This window comes from Prunus persica, chromosome G5 (genome assembly GCF_000346465.2).
Source record: "Prunus persica cultivar Lovell chromosome G5, Prunus_persica_NCBIv2, whole genome shotgun sequence".
NCBI classification, from domain to species: Eukaryota; Viridiplantae; Streptophyta; class Magnoliopsida; order Rosales; family Rosaceae; genus Prunus; species Prunus persica.
The window spans coordinates 10,329,885-10,343,919 of NC_034013.1; the positions used below are offsets into that span (position 1 = coordinate 10,329,885).

The 14,035-nt window shown below is 39.6% G+C and overlaps 3 protein-coding genes and 1 long non-coding RNA gene across 6 annotated transcripts; 1 reads left to right on the forward strand and 3 right to left on the reverse strand.

Annotated features, from left to right (window-relative positions):
* On the reverse strand, positions 471-2,835 carry LOC18776384 (heat stress transcription factor B-2b). Of its 2 annotated transcripts, none has more exons than XM_020564475.1 (3): positions 2,289-2,835; positions 1,754-2,067; positions 471-1,648 (listed from the first exon to the last, which is right to left on the reverse strand). In XM_020564475.1, the coding sequence occupies exons 2-3, from the start codon at positions 2,021-2,023 to the stop codon at positions 923-925; spliced, it is 996 nt and encodes a 331-aa protein (XP_020420064.1). In that variant the 5' UTR covers positions 2,024-2,067; positions 2,289-2,835; the 3' UTR covers positions 471-922. The 2 variants fall into 2 exon arrangements, with proteins under 2 accessions (XP_020420064.1, XP_007209340.1); XM_007209278.2 differs by having other exon boundaries at positions 1,754-2,087.
* Positions 3,670-4,942, forward strand: LOC109949201. The gene is made up of 2 exons (XR_002271726.1): positions 3,670-4,398; positions 4,498-4,942. It is a non-coding gene; the product is annotated as an uncharacterized LOC109949201 (long non-coding RNA).
* On the reverse strand, positions 4,796-8,021 carry LOC18776204 (bifunctional UDP-glucose 4-epimerase and UDP-xylose 4-epimerase 1). The gene is made up of 9 exons (XM_007209257.2): positions 7,533-8,021; positions 7,057-7,106; positions 6,838-6,973; positions 6,308-6,409; positions 5,974-6,201; positions 5,633-5,714; positions 5,435-5,517; positions 5,252-5,343; positions 4,796-5,133 (listed from the first exon to the last, which is right to left on the reverse strand). The coding sequence occupies exons 1-9, from the start codon at positions 7,725-7,727 to the stop codon at positions 5,049-5,051; spliced, it is 1,053 nt and encodes a 350-aa protein (XP_007209319.1). The 5' UTR covers positions 7,728-8,021; the 3' UTR covers positions 4,796-5,048.
* LOC18776185 (transcription factor MYB3R-1) lies at positions 8,126-12,072 on the reverse strand. 2 transcript variants are annotated; one of them, XM_020564104.1, is made up of 8 exons: positions 11,722-12,072; positions 11,191-11,357; positions 10,927-10,978; positions 10,665-10,722; positions 10,463-10,557; positions 10,185-10,288; positions 9,893-10,021; positions 8,126-9,500 (listed from the first exon to the last, which is right to left on the reverse strand). In XM_020564104.1, exons 2-8 carry the CDS (start codon positions 11,325-11,327, stop codon positions 8,783-8,785), a joined length of 1,293 nt encoding a protein of 430 aa, XP_020419693.1. In that variant the 5' UTR covers positions 11,328-11,357; positions 11,722-12,072; the 3' UTR covers positions 8,126-8,782. The 2 variants fall into 2 exon arrangements, with proteins under 2 accessions (XP_020419693.1, XP_020419694.1); XM_020564105.1 differs by lacking the exon at positions 11,722-12,072 and having other exon boundaries at positions 10,665-10,709; positions 11,191-11,297.

The window sequence follows — 14,035 nt, forward strand, 5'->3', positions numbered from 1 at the left end:
CTTGCTCGCCCATTTATACCCGAGTTCAATTCTCTTCCATCTCTAGTGTCGAATAAACATAAACCCCGGGGGGGATTGCCAGGCACACCATGAACAGTGTTTATAAGAGGTTTTAGAGACTGTTCCAACAGTATTTCTTCTAGCCATCATCCAACTTGTGTGAGTTTCTTTAGAATAATAATGAATGTAACGCATCCAAGTGGCTTAACATGGCTGTTTACTAAGATGAAAAATTGCTCAAAATCCCTTAACGGGTCTTTTGCAATTTTAGGCCCAAACAATTATCCTTACGGATAACGAACCTGACATGATAGGTCCATTGTCAATTCTCAATCAACCATGAGCATAGACGATGGATGACTCAAATTGCCAAGCGAGACCGAATTACGTGATTTTTTGTTTTACAAAGCGGCATTCTAGATTATACAAAGAAGGGATCGAACTCAGATGCAAAGAACGGACAACACTGATTGGACACTAGCAAAATGAAAATGAACGAAATCATGCTAATCTTGAAATTAGCTAAATTATCACTAACATACATTCACCACATTAGTCAAATGTGGCGTGTTTCTGTTTGTCCGTCTGCTTTTGAAACAACAAACAACAATTCATGGATAAAATTTTGAAGGAATTAATTTATACAAGCGGGCTCACAATTTTGACTGTTCCCGCCCAACTCTTCTGGCGCTTCATGGATCAAGGAAAAATTTCATCCGCGCCCAAACTACGACGCACGCACGGCGTCGTTTCGCAGTTTCCAGAACACACTAGAAAATCTGATCCTTTCTTTCCATAAACGACGTGACGCTATCAGTCATTTGACTCGCACGTGCGCACTTTTCTCCTCGTGCGGTGCTGTCCACTCTTCCATTATCCGGAAAAACAAATCATAATCACCATCGTCATCCAATCAAGTCCGTCACTTTCCGAGCTCCAGCCACGTGGAGTCCTGATCGCGCTTCGAACTCCCATCTGACGGCTCTGATTTCATCGCCTCAGACCCTTCCCGATGCTGCTCCTCTTCCTCCTCGTCTCTCCGCACGCGCTTCACCCCAATGGACACCCCAAATAGCCTCGGCCTCGTCTCCTCCTCCTCGTCTTCCTCTTCCTCCGCCGAAGCCTCCGCCTTAGACCCCTCGCGAACGACACCATTTTCAGACGGCTCAGCCTCCTGCACCGGCGACAGCTCCAGAGGCTTACCCTCATCCATTACACTCCCACCGCCACCGCCGCCGCCCTCCAACTGACCAGAAGCGTAGTTCGTCATCAAAGCCAATATATTGTTGCACAAGCCGCGCAGCTGAGTCAGCTCGTGACTTAGCTGCATGTTCTCTTTCCTGAGCCGCTCGTTCTCTTCCAGAACGTCCGACGTGGTGGTGCAGCTCCGGATTCGGCTCAACATCGTAGCCGGAGGCGCCACCGGCGACGAGTTCGACGAGATCACTTGCTCGTCGCCGGAGTTCGACGGAGATACCCCGGGAGCCACCACAGATACCGTCGCCAACGTAGCGGTAATCGCCGCAGGCGACGCCGACACCGACGGCGAGATTTTCCGGCGCTGAATCTCCCGTAGGAGGCCTTTCTCACCTCTTTTGAAGCAATCGTTCGCGAACTCCCACCGATCCGGCACAACTTTCCGAAATCCCTGCAAGTACAATAGAAATCGATTAGAAAATAGAATATTTACGTGCTTAAGTTTGTTTGGCTGCCGAGAAAGAGGAGGAAAGTGAGGGAAACAGAGAGGGCTTACGTAAGTGTTGAGCTGGCGGACGAAGCTGGAGAAGTTGTTATGCTTGAAATACTTGGGGAGCAAATCTCTGGCGAATTCGGCGGGTCGCCAGACTATGAAGGCCGATCCGTCTTCGCTCCACGAGATCAAATCGTCGACGGACGGATCGTCCACCAGCTGATACGTTTTGGTCAAAAACGGCGTCGGAAGCGTCCTTTGTGAGTCTCCACCTCCTCCAGCGCCGTTAACCGGGCCGGAGTCGCCGTTCTGGTCGGCCTGCAACGACGCCATGGCCTCTAGGCCTTCGGCTTCTCAGATCCGAGCTCTAATAGCAACTGATTTATCAAATAAGTAACTGTTGTTCAATATAACAAATAAATTAAAATTATTTAACGTTTCAATTGGTTGCAGAGAAACCGTGGAGCAATTAAAAATAAATAAAAATTGAAGAAAGGAAAATTCTGGAGGAATTAATTGATTTAATTTCATGTATGAAATGTCTAGCAGCTTCAGAAAAAAAAATTTTAATTAATTAAATTAAAGGAAACGTATGTACCTGGAAAGTGAGGCTTTGGGATGAACAAAGTGTAGGGATTTTCCCACCAACCAAACGGAAAACTGGAAAAGAAAGTTCGTTTCCTACACGAAAGCTAACTCTATCTAGAACAGTGCTTGGGCTGTTGCACCAAGGCTTAACCAGAAGAAGCCGCAGCAGCTCCGAGAGAGAGAGAGAGAGGCGGGGAGAACTTCCCTGCTCTTTTTGTTGTTTCTAGAAGGTTCTGGGGTGCGTGGAGTAAATGATAGGAGCAAGACGGAAAAAGGGTATTCGTGGGTTCGAGAAGGAAAGAGAGAAAGTAATTGTTTTATTTTTTTAAGGAAAAGGAGATTGGAAAAGGGCAAAAACTGTGGGGGCCCACGGACAAGAGGGAGTGATTAAACAACGGATAGGAAGGCGCGAGAAGTAGGGGCTAAGAGAGAGAATTAGTAGGTTTTTCTTCTAACGTCTTTTCCAGAAGCTTCTCCCATTCTTTCATTTTCTATTATTTTATTATTATTTTTTGCCCAATTTACGTTTTGTTCCCCGTAACTTGTTTAGTTTTTCAGGTTGGTCCCTGTTTTCTTTATTTTGACAATTTTCATCCATTGCTTTTGGAAGGTTGGCAATTCTAGTCCAAATTGACAAACCCAAAAACAAAGGACTTTTTATTACAAACGATACCTAAGATTTACAAAATTATCATATTTTGTCCTTATTGTTCTTTTGTAATACTAATGGTCCTTAAAGTTAGCTTTTGTACAACAAAATGATCCCTGTCGTTAAATTCTGTTAATTTTTTTGTTAAATTGATGACGTGGCATATGTGTGGAGTTCACACATCCAATGATATAAAGCCACGTAGCTTTAAATATAATATAATATATTTTTAAATATTTTTAAAACTTAAAATTCATTTCACAAAAATTAAAAGCAACTTAAATTATTTATTTATTTATTTTTTTAAGTTTTAACATAGAACTAAAATATCAATTAACATAAATTTCCTAACTTATCCTCAATTCAATTCCTTCTCAATTAATTCATCCTCATTCTCACTCGATTACGAATAAGTAAACATGCCATAAATTCAACGTATTAATTAGCGTTAAAAAAATCCTTCCATTCTATGGAGGCAAAACACTCTTTGGTTGTCGGCTGTTTTCTACCTAGTACTGCTCCTGGAGCTTTAATGAAGTTAGGTTTGTGGATGCCTTTGGAGGTAGGGAATATTAATTTGTGAACCTATTACAGTTTGAAAGGTTGAACTTTGTATGTACAGTTATATAACACATAGAACCAGTCAAGACAGAGGCATGTAAAGTTGTTATTGGACTTTGATGAATTGACATGTATTCAAATAAGACTAAAACACCTTGTGACAGGTACATTATGAAGATTGCAATGGAAAAATTTGTGAGGAAGGGGACCCAAAATTATTTTTTATGGGTGTCTTTGTGCGACTTTTTGAAGTACAAATAATTCTAAGAGCATTCACACAACACAATCAAAGTAATATTAGAGAGGGGGAATTCGAACATATGACCACAAATGTAGGGCTAACTACTCTTGACCACTTGAGATTGTGCAGATTTAAAGGAGCTGGCTTTTGAGGGCAACTCTCACACGTGATCTTCCTCTATGTCTATTTGTTTGCAGAATCTCAATCCTCAGCACGATGAATGTTGCAAAGAGTTTCATAGTAACTAAACAACACAGAAAACAACAAAAGAGCTGAAACAAATAATCAAAATGAAAAAAAAACAATAAGTTCTAGAAGCTCCATCTTGATCCACATCACCAGCCTTATCTTCAACTGATCCTCATCTCCCAAGATCAGCAGAAAGATTTTGACTAGAAATTACTTCAATTTAAAGCATTTCTTAGGGCTTCAGCATGACCCATGAGAGCAGCATAACTAATGCCTTCAATAGAATCCCCTATATCGTTATTATTGTGTTACTAATTCACATGTTATGTTATATGTGAATGCTACATATATAAAATCATGAGTGGAAATGAGTGGACGCGGTATGACATTCGAAAATCTTCCCCCATTTCACATCCAACTTCCACTTAATTTAAGTAGGACCAGTCCGATGCTGCCACTGAAATGCACAACATATTAGAGGTATCGTCTCTTTTTTATATGGAATTATTCTGTACAAATATTCATCTTATTTATTTATTTATTTAAATGTTTTCCCTCTTTCATTGAAAATTATTGCAGGTTGCCCGGTAAACTTCCTGTTGAAACTTTATTAATTCGTGGGTTCTTCTAGTAGCCCTTAGCCAGCTCTCTCTCTCTCTCTCTCTCTCTCTCTCTCTAGATCAAAACGTTTTTAACATTGCCCCCATTGCTTAGCTGCTTAAAACTACAAACCCGCACGTCTCTGTGCTAAGAAAATTATCACATCCTGAAACTGGTCAAATTCCTCAGACAGTTTGGATACATTTATTCTAAGAAAATTCCAGACATCCTAATTCCAAGACCCAAGTAAACATTTATAGAAGCAAACGCAAGTTTATGCTTCAATTTGTTACCACACAACATGCATGGCATAATTCTTTTTCGATATTTATATATACTTGCCAGAAAAGGAATTTATTCCCATGATGTGGCCCAATTACATTTCTTTTAAATGGAAAAGATAAATAAAGGAAAAACACTATAGTAGATGAACATATCTAGCAGGACATCAAATAATACAGTTTTATTTCTCAAGGCAGTGGGAGGTAAGTCACTTAGACAAACTTCCGTGCGCTAATGTACAATTCCATTCAATACTTGGACTGGTAACCTCGTGGATTGTTTACCGCCCACTTCCATTGGTCCCTGCACATATCGTCTATTCCGTATTTTGCCCTGAAACCGAAGATATAAAATTAGCGAAGAAGAAAAACTATGCGGCGCCAGTCATCATCTTGAAGGATCAAAAAGAATGTTTTGCATTTGCATAAAAGAAGAGATGAAATCTACTTACTTCCACCCGAGTTCCCTTTCAGCTTTCTCTGTTGAAGCATAAACAGCAGTAGCATCTCCCGGCCTCCTTGGGCATAGTTTGATGGGGATTTTCTGGGATATACACAATTAAGACAAAGTTCCATAATGAAAAATTGATTGAGAAAAAGAAAGAGATAGTGATTTAAAGGAATCGCACAATCACCTTGCCAGAAGCCTTCTCGAAGCCAGCAACCATTTGAAGCACTGACGTACCTTGTCCGGTTCCCAGGTTGTAGGCAACACATCCTAAGACATGAAATTCTATTTAGAACACCCAAATGCCAAAGAACATTACCACAAATATTTCTGACATGATAGAGTCATTCAGAAACATGACACTCAAGATAATAAGAACAATCACCTAGATTCTCTGTAGTAAAAAGCTTCTGAAGAGCAGCAATATGACCATCCGCCAAGTCCATAACATGAATGTAGTCTCTGATCTGTGCATAATGAAGAGAATAATAAAACTGGTAATTAGGAAAACATGTGGATTTAATCGATTGCATAAGACTAACAAGAAAGTCGTGTATTAGCAGCATGCTGAAGGATGATTCTATGAGTATAATATAAAACCATATGCAGTCCAAGCCAAAATAAATTCAACACGGGACCAGTAGCTGGATGTCAATGAACAAGTGAATTCTTGCCAATCCTACCCAGTCATCTTGAAGAAAAACAATCTTGATGGATTTTACATACCGCAGTACCATCCTTGGTGGGATAATCATGACCATAAACATTAAGCTCAGGCAATCTTCCAACAGCTACTTGCTGTATGTAAGGCATGAGGTTGTTTGGGATGCCTTTGGGATCTTCACCAATTTGCCCACTCTCATGAGCCCCGACAGGGTTGAAGTACCTCAGTAGAATAATTTGCCAATCTGGGTCTGCTATGTGTATATCTCGAGCAATTTCTTCAAGGAAAAGCTAGTAAAATGGAGCAAATCCTATGTTAGAGAAGAAGGAAAGAAAGCCATCTAATTTTTAACTCAACATTAATTCAATGTTTTGTGGAAGAAGATATGTTGTATACCTTTGTACGGCCATATGGATTCAAAGCTACAAGGTCAAAATCCTCAACACAAGGAATTTTTGAAGGTTGCCCGTAAACAGTTGCAGATGATGAGAAAACCATCTACACTCACACAACATCATATTCATCACGTTAGTAGGTGGAAACATGGGAACATTTTACAAAATCAATGTCTCAATGTTCAGATGCTCAATTCCTCAGAAGTACTTTAGAAAAGACGAAAATAAATAAGTTTTTTTTCTCTAAATAATGAAGCCAATAATTCAGAACATCAGTATGTTTATAATCCACTTTGTCCTTCTCTTTAGTTTTACTGGGGCATAAGAGACAGTGAGAGAAACCAATCGCCAGCACAGGCACATGGGGGAAAGAATGAACATTTAAAACATTGGTCCAAGTTCCATTGGTTTCCATTCCACACGGTTGCCAACATATGGAAAACAAAATAGTAATCTCTGAACCTAATTTGAGGTCCAACTGCAGAACTCAGAAAAAAGAAGAAAAAAGAAGAAGAAGTTGAGAGATCAAACCTTTTTACAATTGTATTTTGTCATGATCTCATAGAGATTAATAGTGCCAACCAAATTATTATCATAATAACGGCGTGGGTGAGCAACACTCTCTCCTACAGCTTTCAGGCCAGCAAAGTGGATCACAGCATCAAATCTGTCCCATTATAATCCAACAGCACAGTCAAATACTTGAACGTTATAATTACATACTATGATGTAATTAAGAAAATTACTCACTTTGTTTGAGAAAACAGCCTCTCCAAATCGTCCTTATTTCTGAGATCACCCTGCAACCAAAAAAAAAAAGAAAGCATAAGTAATTGAATTAATGAGAACGAGGCCAAAGTGAAAACACAAAACACAGTGTTAGGCTTATAAGAAACTAAGAATTTTATTGCAATAATTGGAGACGATTCTAAACCAACTGAGCCGAGCAAGACTATGTTCAACTTAATTTCAAGAAACGAAGCACAGTTATCAGGAATCCAAAATTCCCTTTCACATTCACTCTAATTCCCAAAATAAGTAACAGAGCATCAAGAAGTCAAAATTTTCTTTTCCAATTTTAAAATTATCTAGGGAACCAAACAGAGCAGCGTAAAGCCAAAGCAGCAAGTTCACTAAACAAGAAAAAGAGCAAAAAGACAAGAAAAAGAAGAAAAAGAGAAGCGGCCATAGCCAATGAACAAGTGAAAGTGAGGATAGCGATATACCAAATGAAAGTGGAGCTTCTGAGAGAGCTTAGGGCCGACCAAGTCCCGAACGCGATCAACAGCTTCAATGACGGAATTGTCAAGATTATCAAGGATGGAAACCCTAAACCCTGCTTCGAGAAGCTGAACCACCGTGTGGCTCCCAATAAACCCCGCCCCGCCGGTCACCAGAATCGTCTGCTCCATTGACCCCATGCTTCTTGCCTCCTCCTCCTCACACACTCACCACAAACGAACTCACAGAGAGAGAGAGAGAGAGAGAGAGAGAGAGAGCGAATCAAGGAGGGTCGTTCGGGAATTTCGGATAAGCAAGAAAGTGAAGAAGAAATGTGAATTTGAATTGGAATTTATGAGATTATTATACTATATATATATAAAAGAAAAAGGGGGAAAATTCAGTTGATTGGGGAATTGGATAAGAATGAATAATTGAATTACGTGATTGATGATAAACACCCAAAAAAAAAAAAAAAAGAAGAAAAAACAGAGAAAAAAATTGAAAAGGGTGAGAAGTTCAGTTGAGGTGAGTAGAGAGAATATATGGAATCAGTACAGTTTGTTTTGCTTGGCGCGTTTTTAATAGATCTTTCCTTTTCTGTTATGGCGGAGCTGTGACGGTTGCAGTCGCGCGAGTAAAGCGCGTTTCGTACTCTCCAGTGCCAGTGGTATTGGTAGTTTGCGAGGTCGAGGTTTGCGGATTTGAAATGGGTGTGATTAGACTCTGACGTGGTCCATCCAATTTCTGTTTTTCCAGCGAATTTGGATATTTTTGTTTTCCTTAAATTGCTTTTTCTTTTATTTTTTTCTTTTGAAAGCGATATTGTTTTTTGTAAAGTTTGTAACGAACGAATTTGACATGGTTTGGTTGGCGTGCCGAATATCGTATCCTATACATCTTTTTGGAATATAATGATAATTAATAAATAAATATGGGAATTTTGGCTTTTCCTTTTTGGGGAATGAGGAGATAGAGGACTTTTAGATTTAGGAACATTTTTTATTTGACAAAGTAATGTTTCAAACTAGTCTAATGTATAGAGAGTGGAATAGCAATCGGGTGCAAAGGACGAGCACACCATCTTAAGTGACCTAAACTACATCTACTTACTTAGAACAGCGGAGAGTTTGAACAACTGAAATGAAAGAAATTAACTCCTTTAATGTGAAGAAGCACACACTAAAGCACATCCATTTTGGGCAAAAATTTGAACCGTGGAAATTTGGCTTCTTCTAAAAGTGTCAAGGTTAACCTATACACCAACGTTAACGTCTGATGAAGTAGCATGTGCAGAGAAAAGTTGGCCACATTTAGTAACACCTGAATCATTTTCGGCGTCGAATTCACGTTCCAGGCACCTTCCTAGAGATTTAACGGCAGCTGAAGAAGCATCAGGTCTTCTGGAACTTCTCTTTCTTATGATGGAAGGAGTATTTTTGAAACTCAATGCCAAGTTCTTCAGTCTCGACCCGGGACTGCTGCCACTGCTGAGATTCACATTAACATTCTGCGGACGGCTTTGGGGTGTAGAGTAGCAGGATGGACTCTCAAGGGGGGAGGACCGGGTAGAAGCAGATGCACCCACGAAAACCGATGAAGAGGCTGATAGAGGGCTGTGTTTGGAAGATCCACTTGTGATTAGATTTGTCAAACTACTTGCTCCTCTATCTGATGATCTGCATTTCTGCACTTTGACAGGTTTCCATTCTGAACAAAGTTCATGTCTATAAGAACATCCAAGAGTCAACTCTGTAGAGCAAGCGCTATCACTAATCTCCAACCCTGTTCTCTGATTGAGTGAGGCCAGTCTATCAGAAATCTGTCCGGCTGGGTTAATCTCGACAAGGCCCGATCTTAATTCACCGTTCCAGACATCAGGATGCATATCCACATCACAACCATTAGGTGAGTATGAATCTAATTTTCTCTTCAGTGTGCAGTTCCAGTGATTTTTAATTGCATTGTCAGTCCTGCCAATTTCAATACAGATGAGATGAGTGAGTGCATTCAACAGAAGGAGCCAATCTCCCCATTTGAATTGTGTTAATAAACATAAATTACACAATCATTAATGATATATCTATGTTCATAGTAAACTGTATCTTCACCAGCAAATAGTACACAAATAGTGCATGTCTAAAATCCAAAATTTGACCAATTTAATAAATTAATCCCTATACAAGTGATACATAATCCAGATTTTTACCTCATTTGCACCACATACAATCACAGGAAAAAAACCCATGTACATATATGTTCAAGTTCCCAAAACATGTTGGTCAGTCTTCAATTAATGAATTCATCATATACAAATAAACACAAAATCATACTTTCATCCCATCTGCTTTCAGTTATTGTATACCTTCCAGGTAGAAACCTGGCTATTTCTGCCCACTTGTTACCAAAGAGTTGGTGGTAGTAAGTAAGAACCCACTCCTCTTCTTCTGTCCATGCATTTCTATTTATAGCCGGGCATAAGTGATTGTACCACCTGAAAGTAATTATTAACTTCATTATTGTCTAGTATATAACCTGCATAGCTAACTATTACAAAACACAATGGATGTGAACCATAGATTTGCAGAACATATGTTGATTGAATGGTACTTGATGCCAAAAGTTTGATGCACTGACTAGAAATCGTTGCTGCCTACCTTTCTCGGCATTGCTTGCCCATTCGACCTGGTAAGAACTTTGCAATAACAGACCATCTTTTAGCACCATGACTCTCAACTTGTTTGATTATGCAGTTGTCTTCCTGAAATCCAGATAAAGGAACAAATATCAGTTTTCCTTCAATTAGTTTGTTCAGTCAACTTGTTTGTCCGTGCTTCTTAGTTTGTTTTCTCATTGATCACATATCAGTTTAGCATAAAGTAAAAGCATGATTTCCCCATTGTTATAAAAGCATGCAAGAGTGTTATGTTTGCACCTCCTTTGTCCAGGGTCCCTTCACAATTTCAGGATTTAGAACCTTTTGCCAGCGCTGCAGGCACTGAACATCTGTGCGCCCAGGGAGACACGCAGCTGCAGGACATAAGGAAGCAATCAAATCACAAACTTTGCATCAGGAAACTTTCAAAAAACTAGAAGCACACTTTTGAAAACCAACTGAAAGACAGTGGCATGCCCACCTATTTCCTTCCAATTACTCCTGTTAAACTTTCTGACCAGCTCTCCTAGAAGATTGTCCTGCCATAACAAGAAGTCAATTGATTAATAAAGTGATTAATTTCTGAGAAGCTAAGGAGACTAAAATAAAGTCTCCACGTAGACTAAACCAACATTATAAATATAAGAACTTCTGTATTTCCTTCTTCATTAACAATGTATCTAAAACTTACATGCTAAACTGGCATTACAGAACTACCAAACTAAGGAATTTTCACTACTGACCTCTTCCTCTGTCCAGCATTTCGCTGACCGTCTCATCGGACCAGTGGCTCTCCTAGAACAGCAAAGCAGACCATTCATCACAGTAAAGTATCAAATTAAGCATTTACCCAAAACCAGAAAACTCATGACCAAAGAAAAAATTAACTCAAATGGCAATAAGGCATAACCAAGTAAATTGTAATATGAGGAAAAAGGCTAATTGAAGAATCAGATGCCATCATAAATATGCCCCTTCCATGTAAAAAGTTAATTGAAGCAACATACCGAGTAGCAGAGCTTGGCTTGGACGCAGGCGAGTTAAAACAGCCTTCAGTTTCATATAATGCTTGCAAAAGGAAACCAATTTTCTCGTATGGATCCACAACCACCTCCTGCAGCTGCTCCTTTTTCACTTTCGCCATGATCTCTTAGAAAAATCAGTTTTCCTCAACCTTGAACATATTACAAGCAGAAAACAAGCCCTAAATCAGTTAAAGTTAAAGTTTTGATCGTACTAGAAAATTCAACATTCTGTTTGGTTCCTGAGAAAACAAACTAATTGAAGGAAAACTAAAAGCGCCAATTGATCTCACAATTGCATCAAAGCCAGTAATTTGAGTGAGTATAATGAAAAAGCGACAAAATTTTGTCATATTTTCCCACATTTTCTCACCAACCAAACAGAGCAGCAGAAATTTCAACGAATTGCAAAATGAACCATCACCAATTGCACAATGAATCACATAATTGAACCAAAACAAACACAAAAAATAAGGAAATGCAAGAAACTTAAAACCACAAAATTAAAATCCGAACCTTGAAAAAGAAAGCTTCGAGGGTTTCTGAGTGTGTGAGAATCTAACAGCCAAAACTACAGAAAGCAGAAAGAATACCGAGCTGGTTTTAAGCAAAGGCAGTGTGAAATGCGAAGGGCAGGACTTTTGGCGGGAAAGTTGGGAGCTTCTAATTTTGAGCGAGTGGAAGCGAAAGCGGTTTTTGTTTGTTTTCTCAGTGGTGAGCTCTCTTTCTGAGAGAGAAAAGTCAGAAATGACTGAGTGAAAGAGAGAGAGAGGATTTGTGGTTGTATTTATTTAAGCGTTTTGGAGAAGTAGCTTACGCTGGAAGCTGATGGCCAAGAAGGGAAGCTTTGGTGTTGTATTTGAAGCGTTTTCAAGAAGTAGATTGCGTTGGAAGTTTGATCAACCGACGGCGGTTGTTTCATCGCGTTTTGGAGGGTAGGAAACGTTTGAATTCGTTAATTGGATATGGGCTTTTAGGTGGACTCCATTTCGGCCCAATACAATCTTGATGTTCCTTCATCGATCTCGTCAAGCCAAAACTCATCTTATAAACGTGTAAAAAGCCACATATATGAACATCATATCTCTCTCAAATTTTTCTACCAAATGTCAAACACGTAATTTATCATATATGTAAAATTTCACATTTTCTTTGTTTTATTTTTTCTTTTCCAACCCAACCCCACGTCCAAAACCAAGCCCACCATCACACATTGAAAGTGGAACTCCATCTATTAGGAAGAAAAAACACACACACACACACACCTAGTAAAGTGTTTGTGTTGAGAACGTACGCACAAAATATGACTAGATATTTGTTGAATTCAATTTGTTGTTTGCAACCCATCAAGCTTATAAACTTGCTAGTAGGTTGAATTCAGTTTGTGGTGCACTATGATTGAATATTGTGGAATTCTCTAGACAAAGCCACAAACTTGTCGGTGGACTTGGTGATGTCTCGGCAAACATGCATATGTTACCAATCTAAGATGGAGCTAAGGCCAATTAGTCTATACAAAGCTATGTAACCTCTTGCAGGGGAGGTGTCATCAACTCAGATACACGGGCTGCATGAACCTCCCTTGGTTCTACGATGCCCTGGTAGTGTCTTGATCATCAAATATATAAGCGCAAATGCGTATGTCTTCTCAAGTCTCACCAAAAGTCATAAAGAAAGAATCAATGGTCCTTCTTTCAATATGATTTGTAGCTAGGATCCTTCGTCGCAGATATGATTCAAACTCATGAAACTATTGTCCTGTACTTCCTAAATCCCTTCACTTACGAACCAACAATGATATCAGAGCAACACGACTCAAAAACCAACACATATGCACTTCTCTATTTAAAACACAAACCTACCTATTGTAATTCATCTATATCACCCTCTCCATTTAGAGGCTTATATTTGAAAGGGTGAAAATTTACTAACTGAATCTTACATAAAAAGTAGTTAACATGAGTAAAGGCTTCATCGATCAGATCAAGCCAAACTGATCTTAAAAACGTGTAAAGATTTGTGCTTATATGAAAATATCACCTCTTTATTAGTTTTGTGTACCGAATGTCAACCACGTAATCACACCTCCACAAGAAACGACCCCAACCCAAAACGGCAAACCCTACACAAGCTCAAACACTATAAATAAGCCAACCGCCAAAATGAGTCTTTTCATCTACGCTCCTCCTCCTCCCTCATCCTCTCTACTACTCCACCGAATTTGGAGTAAAGGTTTGATGGACGCTAAACGTGAGTCCTGGAACCACCAAATAATTTGGCCCCAAACCTACTGTGCGTATTCGACAACTCATGTCACGACTGCACGGCTGGTGCCAAATCGGTGATTGCGGAGGACTCCTCCAGGGCAAAGCCTATGGTTCATCCCCAAACACCCTAGCCGAGTATGCCCTAAACCAATTTGGCAACATGGACTTTCACTTGTAGATATGGAATTTAGTTCCACGTCTAATGGGTTCACTAGGGAACTGACTGTTGCACTTCTGGGAAATGTGCGAATACAAATTGGTCTAAGTTTTTTAAGGATCGGTGTAGGGATGCTTACCCTAAAGATGATCCAACCAGCACTTTTACTTGTTCTGGTGGGACTAATTACAAGGTTGGTTCCGAGTACACCACGTGGCTGGTGTACTATCCAATAGACATAGGACATATGGAATTATTCTCCAACTTACCGCGTTGCTTTTTATGACCTGTGACTGGCTGTATTGGAAATATTCCACATGTCCTATATCTATTGGATGGTACACTAGCCACGTGGTGTACCCGGAATACCAAAAAATTGTTCCTTAGGAACACACCAAAAATCTGA

What these genes read in the sequence shown, in the direction of transcription:
- LOC18776204 (XM_007209257.2), bottom strand. Translation starts at nt 7,727, where the DNA reads ATGGGGTCAATGGAGCAGACGATTCTGGTGACCGGCGGGGCGGGGTTT. An exon ending in AGAAGCTCCACTTTCATTTG is followed by an intron (nt 7,107 to 7,532) that starts GTATATCGCTAT and finishes TTTTGGTTGCAG; the next exon opens with GGTGATCTCAGAAATAAGGA. An exon ending in CAAAATACAATTGTAAAAAG is followed by an intron (nt 6,410 to 6,837) that starts GTTTGATCTCTC and finishes GTGTGAGTGTAG; the next exon opens with ATGGTTTTCTCATCATCTGC.
- LOC18776384 (XM_020564475.1), bottom strand. Translation starts at nt 2,023, where the DNA reads ATGGCGTCGTTGCAGGCCGACCAGAACGGCGACTCCGGCCCGGTTAAC. An exon ending in TCCGCCAGCTCAACACTTAC is followed by an intron (nt 1,649 to 1,753) that starts GTAAGCCCTCTC and finishes TTGTACTTGCAG; the next exon opens with GGATTTCGGAAAGTTGTGCC.
- LOC18776185 (XM_020564104.1), bottom strand. Translation starts at nt 11,327, where the DNA reads ATGGCGAAAGTGAAAAAGGAGCAGCTGCAGGAGGTGGTTGTGGATCCA. An exon ending in AATGCTGGACAGAGGAAGAG is followed by an intron (nt 10,723 to 10,926) that starts GTCAGTAGTGAA and finishes TTGTTATGGCAG; the next exon opens with GACAATCTTCTAGGAGAGCT. An exon ending in GGCAAGCAATGCCGAGAAAG is followed by an intron (nt 10,022 to 10,184) that starts GTAGGCAGCAAC and finishes AATTACTTTCAG; the next exon opens with GTGGTACAATCACTTATGCC.